Here is an 8,801-nt window from a genome sequence, read left to right as displayed (position 1 = left end):
TGTCAGCGTGTGACCGTCTCGACCGTGTGTGTACGGAGAATTCCTTGTATGACAGTTTGTATTTGTACCTACGGTGGGAGCTGCCATGTGGCTTTAGCTGATAATAAGAACAACAGCTCCCTAAATACAAATACACAGAGATGCTGCTGCTGCTGAGGTCCATAGAGTGCGCTACTGCTGAGACAAGCAATACGGCAGCTTTAGCTTATATTAGAAATATTCTCTTTGTTTTATTGGAATGGAATCACCCCTATGTGTATGGCAACTCCCACACTCATTATTCTCCAATAACAGAACAAATTAAATACCCCCCCCAAATACACAGTTCCTATTTGCCTTCAGAACGTGGAGAAAAGGTGAATGAGCCCCAAAAAGGGTGTCAGGAGTCCGAGGCTTCAGTAAATTGTCCAGGTGACTTGTTTCAGTTTGTTGGATTGAGCCATGCGCTCCAGAATCTCCCGTGACCAACCTGAAAAGACAAAACCAAAAGAAAAAAAGAATAGAAATGTGTTGGTGGAGGATGCTGGGAAATGTAGTTTAGTTACTACAGGAAGTCTTGCCTGTAAATGGCTAAATTCTCTATTCATGGTACAGCCGGGGGTCTGTCTGTCTGTCAATCTGTCAGTCCATGTGATGGAGGTTTTGGTAATTATAAGAGGCAGATTGAAAGAATCCAAAAAAGAGCTGATAAATGACTTGACTGTAGTAACACAAATCAGCCACAAGGTGTCACCAAACCACTGCTAATGGCTCAATAGAAAAGACAATCGTGAGGCTGCAGAGACACAGAACCTACAAATAGTAATGGGCGAATCAATTCACCAGGCGCGAATTCGTGGCAAATTGGCTGTCACCAAACTATGGCGAAAATTCTGCCGCACGAAATTTTTCCAGAATAGTTGCACACATAAAAATTGTTGCGCGTCAAAATTATTGGGACGCCCATTGACTTTAATGCATTTCAGCAAAATAGGTGCGCGTCAAAAAGAATTTTGATGCCCATTAAATTTAATGTGTTTCACGAATATTTCGACGAAGCGAAACAGGACAAATTCGCCCATCGCTACTTACAAACAGAGGGTCCGAGTCCAAAACCAGGAGCGATCTGTGCGTTGGGAAGTTTAGCCACATTCTCTCTCCCAGGGAACAAACCATGTGACCAGGGACCGTCAATCTCCTCCTTATCAGTAAATCTGTTCCAGCTGCTCCTGAACAGGATTTTATAGGGGGGGGATCACAGGCACTTCGGCCCCCCAAAATTAATTCTATTAATTCCTTGGGGTGCAGATCCCAAAAAGTAGGGAGACGAGTGCAGATCAGCGCTACGGAATATGTTGGAGCTTTAGAAATATCAATAGGCCCTGAGCATTGAGACTCCTGACTGTTTGTGCTTAAAGGGGAAGTTAACTTTTAGTAGGTTATAGAATGGCCAATTCTCAGCAACTTTTCAATTGGTCTTTATTATTATTATTATTTTTTTTATAGTTTTTAAATGATTTGCCTTCTTCTTCTTCTGACTCTTTCCAGCTTTCAAATAGGGGTCACTGACCCCAGCTATAAAACAAATGCTCTGTAAGGCTACAAATGTATTGTTATTGCTACTTTTTATTACTCCTCTTTCTATTCAGGCCTCTCCTATTCATATTCCAGTCTCTTATTCAGATCGGTGCCTGGTTGCTAGGGGAATTTGGAACCTAGCAACCAGACTACTGAAATTAGAATCTGGCTGAATAAAAAATTAAATAACTCAAAAACCACAAATAAATGAAAACCAACTGCAAATAGTCTCAGTATATCCTTCTCTACACCATACTAACAGTTAATTTAAAGGTGAACAACCCCTTTAAGGCCCAGTCTGAAAAGAAACGGAACCCCCCTCTCACGTGTGCGTCTGGGAGAGACACAGGGATGGAGATAACATTGTTTTATCATTTATGTTCCAAGTTATTTCACTTGGCCCAAATCCTGTGTCTCCCACTAAATCTGCTCCGGCCCTTTAATACCATTCACCCACTGAGATTAGGGGATTTATTAACCCTCTGAAGCACTGAAGCATCACACAGTAACCTCAGCTTATTACTTATACCCACGGCACTAACAGTATGGCAGCTCCTCCCATAGGTATAAATACAAATAACGCTTTAGTTGTCCTTTTTTCACATTATGGAGGGGGGTAACTGACCTGTGACGAGGGGGCATCCGTGGAACACAAAGATGTTGATGTGGGGGCAGGAGAGGACGACGTATTCCACCGCTCGGTCCGTCAGTAAAACACAGCGGCTCATGAGAACTTCCTGTGAGAAGGAGAAAGTGTTAGAGCCCCGGACACAGATATCTGTACATAGACTGGACCAGTAATACTGAGCACTGTCCTTATTCTTTGTATTACTGGGCTCTTAGACCCAGGCACAAAGCTCTGATTCTCAGTACTTCCTGCTCCTGGGCTGTTCTCTTTCCCATGGTCAGACATGAACCTCCCCCTGGGTAAGTGAATCTCCCCCAGTACTTACCCAGGTACAGAGCTTTGATTCTCTGTACTTCCTGCTCCTGGGCTGTTCTCTTTCCCATGGTCAGACATGAACCTCCCCCTGGGTAAGTGAATCTCCCCCAGTACTTACCCAGGTACAGAGCTTTGATTCTCTGTACTTCCTGCTCCTGGGCTGTTCTCTTTCCCATGGTCAGACAGGAACCTCCCCCTGGGTAAGTGAATCCAATCTCCCCCAATACTAACCCAGGTACAGAGCTCTGATTCTCTGTACTTCCTGCTCCTGGGCTGTTCTCTTTCCCATGGTCAGACAGGAACCTCCCCCTGGGTAAGTGAATCCAATCTCCCCCAATACTAACCCAGGTACAGAGCTCTGATTCTCTGTACTTCCTGCTCCTGGGCTGTTCTCTTTCCCATGGTCAGACAGGAACCTCCCCCTGGGTAAGTGAATCCAATCTCCCCCAGTACTTACCCAGGTACAGAGCTCTGATTCTCTGTACTTCCTGCTCCTGGGCTGTTCTCTTTCCCATGGTCAGACAGGAACCTCCCCCTGGGTAAGTGAATCCAATCTCCCCCAGTACTTACCCAGGTACAGAGCTCTGATTCTCTGTACTTCCTGCTCCTGGGCTGCTCTCTTTCCCATGGCCAAGTAGAGTGACTTTTAGCTAAGGGAGGACATTGGTACCCCTGAAGAACCTCAGAATGAGAATACGGGAATGAGAAGCTGGAAGTGAATTACAATATTGCCCCTCACTGTGCGACAGAGAACAAATGCCAAAAATAAGGGCAACCTGTACTTTTACTTCTTGTATTTTATAGATGGAGTCTTAGTAACTTTGCGGTTGGTCTTCTTTTTTTATGGCATTTGAACAATATGGCTTCCTTTTGTGCTTCATCTTTTTGGATATGAGAGAGTGGGATAAAGCCGGGAATGAAACAGAAATAAAAGTGTTACTTTACCTTTAACGTCTGTGCGCAACTGCCACTCACCAGGGCTCTAACGCCGTCATCTGTGACCTGTGAAAGGAAAGAGTTAAATAATCAGGACTGAGCAATAGTGGGTTAATCGGCAACTCCCGCCTCTGCTCTGATCACTTTCCCGCAGCTTATCTATGGGGGGAGGCCATCATTGTGTTCTAGCCCTGCCCACTGCTGGACTAACAGGCTCCCTGCCCCTCCCATAGCTCTATGGCAGCTCCATCATCAGTTTGTTTCCACTGCCTCCATAAAGGAGAACATCAGACCTTGGTAGAGGAGAAGTCCACGCTCTGTAGGAAAGTGCAGTTCTGACCCAGGGCCCCCAGGGACCCATCGCTGATCCCGGAGCAGCCGCTCAGATTAACGACTCGCAGGAGACGACAGTTGCGGGTGACAGACAGGAGCCCATGGTCTGTGATGTTGCAGCATCTTTTCATAGAGATCACACTGAGATTGGGGCAGGACTGGGCCAGGGCTGAGATACCTGCAAACATGGAACAGATTCCTAATGAATTTACTAATAAGCCCCTCCCACTACTCGTTACTACCCAGACTGTAATTAAATTTACACGTGATTAGCAAAGAATGTTGTCAATGAAAGCGTTAAATTGCTATGAAACCTGGATTCTTCTGCAATAGGCCCACAAGGTTCATGAAGTCTTTAGTGTTTTAAATTAGGGATGCACCAAATCCACTTTTTTGGATTTGACCGAACCCCCGAATCCTTCGTGAAAGATTCGGCCGAATACCGAACCCTAATTTGCATATGCAAATTAGGGGTGGTAAGGGGAAAACATTTTTTACTTCCTTGTTTTCTGACAAAAAGTCATGCAATTTCCCTCCCACCCCTAATTTGCATATGCAAATTAGGATTCGGATTCGGTTCGGCTGGGCAGAAGGATTCGGCCGAATCCGAATCCTGCTGAAAAAGGCCCAATCCTGGCTGAATCCCGAACCGAATCCTGGATTCGGTGCATCCCTAGTTTAAATAAAATGGAGAGATTGATTTGATTGGGTGCTGGGAGTAGCTGTGTCATTGGGTGCTGGGAGTCACTGTCATTGGGTGCTGGGAGTCACTGTCATTGGGTGCTGGGAGTCGTTATGTTATTGGGTGCTGGGAGTCACTGTGTCATTGGGTGCTGGGAGTCACTGTCATTGGGTGCTGGGAGTCACTGTGTCATTGGGTGCTGGGAGTCGCTGTGTCATTGGGTGCTGGGAGTCGCTGTGTCATTGGGTGCTGGGAGTCACTGTGTCATTGGGTGCTGGGAGTCACTGTGTCATTGGGTGCTGGGAGTCACTGTGTCATTGGGTGCTGGGAGTCACTGTGTCATTGGGTGCTGGGAGTCACTGTGTCATTGGGTGCTGGGAGTCAATGTGTCATTGGGTGCTGGGAGTCACTGTGTCATTGGGTGCTGGGAGTCGCTGTGTCATTGGGTGCTGGGAGTCGTTGTGTCATTGGGTGCTGGGAGTCACATTGTTATTGGGTTCTGGGAGTCACTGTGTTATTGGGTGCTGGGAGTCACTGTGTCTTTGGGTGCTGGGAGTTGCTGTGTCATTTGGTGCTGGGAGTCACTGTGTCATTGGGTGTTGGGAGTCGCTGGGAATACACAGTCACAATTATATCACATTATAACACAAGTGATTCCCTGTACACACATATATCTTCACTGTGTTGCCTCAGGGAGTTTATAAATTCTCATGCACTTTCACCAGCCGTTGGTACAGTCCCTGAAGTTGCTGAAACATGAGAATGATCTGGGAGCCGACACCAAGGCAGAGAACTGACACTCAGAAATACAAGAAGTGGCTTTTGAGCTGGATTTAAAGTGACAAATATATTTACAATAAATAGCAATACCGCACCCTACATAAAGGGAAGTAAAGAATGTAGGAGATGCACGTGCCTCTGCTCAGCAACTCACCTTCAGAAGTGATGGAAGTTCTCTCCTCCCCTTTACGAGCATTGACATTAATTTCTTTTAATTGGCTGCAACGAGAAATGAGCTGAAGAGAAACATCCGAGATGTCGCACTCCCGTAGGTCCAGTTTCATCACCCCGGGGTGCAGAACCTTAAGGCAACGGACATGTACACATTTCAATTCAAGGTCCAAATATCTGAGGTCTGAAATGCGGTTCCTGTGCTCTGATTGGCTACATTTGGGTCTAGCCCTGTGAATATTCGAATGCTCTGATTGGCTACAGTTAAATCTTTCCCTGTGAAGCTTCTAATGCTCTAATTCGCTACTGGTCAATCTTTCCCTATGAAGTTTCTAATATTCTGATTGGCTACTGGTCAATCTTTCCCTATGATGTTTTTAATGCTGTGCTTGGCTACTGGTCATTCTTTCCCTATGACGTTTCTAATGCTCTGATTGGCTACTGGTCAATTTTTCCCAATGAAGTATCTGATGCTTTGATTGGCTACTGGTCAATATTTCGCTATGAAGCTTCTAATGCTCTGATTGGCTACTGGTCAATCTTTCCCTATGAAGCTTCTAATGCTCTGATTGGCTACCGGTCAATCTTTCCCTATGATGCTTCTAATGCTCCGATTGGCTACTGGGCTGTGGTGGACTGGTCAGTTTATTCTGTGTGCTCTCATTTAAAAAGTCTATTTTACTGTTATACTGTGTGTCTGCTATATTTCCTTACTCAGCTATTTGCAAAACATATATCAATACTAGCTAGGATGAAACCAAAGAGGAACCTCTTCACAGGAAACAGACTCGTGTTGGTCATGCTACTCTGCACCTATTCTGGGAAGACAACTGCGCTTCACAAGAAACAGATTCGGTCTCAAAGGTCACGACAACTTGTGGTCATGCCCCTATGCACCTGTTCCTGGAAGATGACTGCTCAATTAAAACCGCATAAGAACTTTGTACTTTATATTTCGTTGTATTGCAAGATATATATCTACGAAGCTTGATATCTATTTTTATATCCATAAAGTTTGTACTTTTCCATTTGAAGCCACATAGCTTTAACCGCAAGCTTACAGGGGCGACATAACCCCCTCTTTGCCTATATAACCTTTTTGTATCTTACAATAAACAGAGAGAAGCATTTTGCATACTGAACAGTCGTGTCAGTGTCATTTCTTCTTATCAGCTAGCTGAACTTACTCATCACAATTTGGAAGGGACAAAATACTCTCCGGACATACTTCTGTCCACAACAGGGCAATCTTTCCCTATGATGTTTTTAATGCTGTGATTAGCTACTGGTCATTCTTTCCCTATGACGTTTCTAATGCTCTGATTGGCTACTGGTCGATTTTTCCCATTGAAATATCTGATGCTTTGATTGGCTACTGGTCAATATTTCCCTATGAAGCTTCTAATGCTCTGATTGGCTACTGGTCAATTTTTTCCCATGAAGTATCTAATGCTCTGATTGGCTACTGGTCAGTCTTTCCCTATGAAACTTCTAACACTCTGATTTGCTACAAGTTGATGTTTCCCTATAAAAGGTTATATGAGAACTCACCTGACTGATGTTTGAGTCTGAGATATGCCCGTGAGCACTCAACAGTTTTATCAGCTTGTCCTTAATGTGGGGAGGCAACGGTTCAATCTGCGAGTCATAACGGGAGAAACTTCTGGCGACATAAATCACACACCTGAGGAGAGAGAAAGGGGAATATGTAGGAAGATGGGCAGGTGGGAGCTGCCATATAGACTGATTCCCAGTAGTGTCAGTAGAACCCAGTGTAAAGGTCAGAGAAAGAGAAGAGTTATTAACACAAGTGCCCGGTGCGGTAACCAGGAGAAGTAGCCCATAGCAACCATTAAACTGAGCAGAAAAAAACTGACTATTGTTCCCTGGGGGAGGGAAGAGACAGGTACAATTTATACCAGGTGACCCAGCCAATCCGCAGTCAGCGTTCATGAGTGGGGCCTGATGAAAGCTCTCTGCTGATTGGTTGCTATAGGTTACACTGCAGCAGTTACTTAGCAACGACGCCTCCCGGAACCCACCCCTGTCTGACCCTTCCTCAAAGTCCCAGTGATGATACCGGGACACTCACAGGTCCAGAAGCGGATCCACCCCCCCGCAGAACATTGTTGCCGAGTCCCTGCCCAGGAACCAGCCCTACCACGTGACACCGCTCAGCCACGTGACTGTGACACAAAGATTCCAGGGAGCGACAACAACACGTCACCTCGGGCTTAGGTGACAACAGAAATAAGAAGCAGCGCCCGAGCCCGGATATTGTCTGTGTCTCCTTCCTACACCCGCCGCTCTTCTCTCAGCCGCTCATTGCTGCTCCATTACTACTGACTACTACTTCTACTGCACGGAAGTTGCGTGAGGTTTGCAGTTTGTACTCGCTCCCTAACTGCAAGGGTTTGTGGGAAATGTAGTTCTTTTCTCTGTGCAGTAGAAAGGGGACGTGTGCGGCTGCTCCCGATACTGTGAGTTACACTCAGGCTCCTGCTGGGAGTTTCTTCTGCTGCTCCACAAATGCCTCAGGGGACACAGCTTTTATACTTGCCCCAACTCAACCTGGGCTACTGGGACTCACTCACTCACTGACTGACTGACTGAATGACTGACTGCTGCTTCTTGTACTGACATTTGTAGCCCATCTGGCGACTGCTGCTACAGGTGCTGGGAGTTGTATCCTGGTCACTATATAGGTGTTGGGAGTCATATCCTGGCTGCTGCTAGAGGTGCTGGGAGTTGTATCCTGGTCACTATATAGGTGTTGGGAGTCATATCCTGGCCGCTGCTACAGGTGCTGGGAGTCGTATCCTGGTCACTATATAGGTGCTGGGAGTCGTATCCTGGTCGCTGCTACAGGTGCTGGGAGTTGTATCCTGGCCGCTGTTACAGTTGTTGTGAGTTGTATCCTGGCTGCTGCTACAGGTGTTGGGAGTTGTATCCTGGCCGCTGCTACAGGAGCTGGGAGTTGTATCTTGATCGCTGCTACAGGTGCTGGGAGTTATATCCTGGCCACTGTTACTGCTGGACTACGAGTCATACGCTGCAGAATAAATAAAATGGAATGCCAGGCAGAGCGGCTGCAATTGGGCACGTCACTGGCACAGATCCTATCTGATCCCCATTGTAAGTAGCAGTCCTGCCCTGCTTTATGGCAGCTGAGATTCTAGCTATCTGTATAACAGAACATTCTGTCCCAGTGGCTGCACAGATCCTATCTGATCCCCATTGTAAGCAGCAGTCCTGTCCTGCTTTATGGCAGCTGAGATTCTAGCTATCTGTATAACAGAACATTCTGTCCCAGTGGCTGCACAGATCCTATCTGATCCCCATTGTAAGCAACAGTCCTGTCCTGCTTTATGGCAGCTGAGATTCTAGCTATCTGTATAA

At 46.2% G+C, this 8,801-nt stretch overlaps 1 protein-coding gene across 3 annotated transcripts; it reads right to left on the bottom strand.

The window, feature by feature from the left end:
- Positions 1–205: 205 nt before the first annotated feature.
- On the bottom strand, positions 206–7,622 carry amn1.L (antagonist of mitotic exit network 1 homolog L homeolog). 3 transcript variants are annotated; one of them, XM_018251887.2, is made up of 7 exons: positions 7,495–7,622; positions 6,954–7,086; positions 5,386–5,533; positions 3,730–3,947; positions 3,446–3,502; positions 2,183–2,294; positions 206–469 (listed from the first exon to the last, which is right to left on the bottom strand). In XM_018251887.2, exons 1-7 carry the CDS (start codon positions 7,527–7,529, stop codon positions 396–398), a joined length of 777 nt encoding a protein of 258 aa, XP_018107376.1. In that variant the 5' UTR covers positions 7,530–7,622; the 3' UTR covers positions 206–395. The 3 variants fall into 3 exon arrangements, with proteins under 3 accessions (XP_018107376.1, XP_041441789.1, XP_041441790.1); XM_041585855.1 differs by lacking the exon at positions 7,495–7,622 and having other exon boundaries at positions 6,954–7,370; XM_041585856.1 differs by lacking the exon at positions 7,495–7,622 and having other exon boundaries at positions 3,476–3,502; positions 6,954–7,370.
- Positions 7,623–8,801: the final 1,179 nt, after the last annotated feature.

The sequence above is a fragment of the Xenopus laevis genome, chromosome 3L, assembly GCF_017654675.1.
Source record: "Xenopus laevis strain J_2021 chromosome 3L, Xenopus_laevis_v10.1, whole genome shotgun sequence".
NCBI classification, from domain to species: domain Eukaryota; kingdom Metazoa; phylum Chordata; class Amphibia; order Anura; family Pipidae; genus Xenopus; species Xenopus laevis.
The sequence above is the reverse complement of the archived record's forward strand: the minus strand, read 5'-3'. Positions and strand labels throughout refer to the sequence as shown.

Excerpts from the sequence above, each read along its gene's own strand:
- amn1.L (XM_041585855.1), bottom strand. The coding sequence starts at position 7,355 with ATGAACGCTGACTGCGGATTGGCTGGGTCACCTGGTATAAATTGTACC. Across the intron at positions 3,948-5,385 it reads AACTTCCATCACTTCTGAAG|GTATCTCAGCCCTGGCCCAG; the intron begins GTGAGTTGCTGA and ends CCATGTTTGCAG. Across the intron at positions 3,503-3,729 it reads TGGACTTCTCCTCTACCAAG|GTCACAGATGACGGCGTTAG; the intron begins GTCTGATGTTCT and ends TTCCTTTCACAG.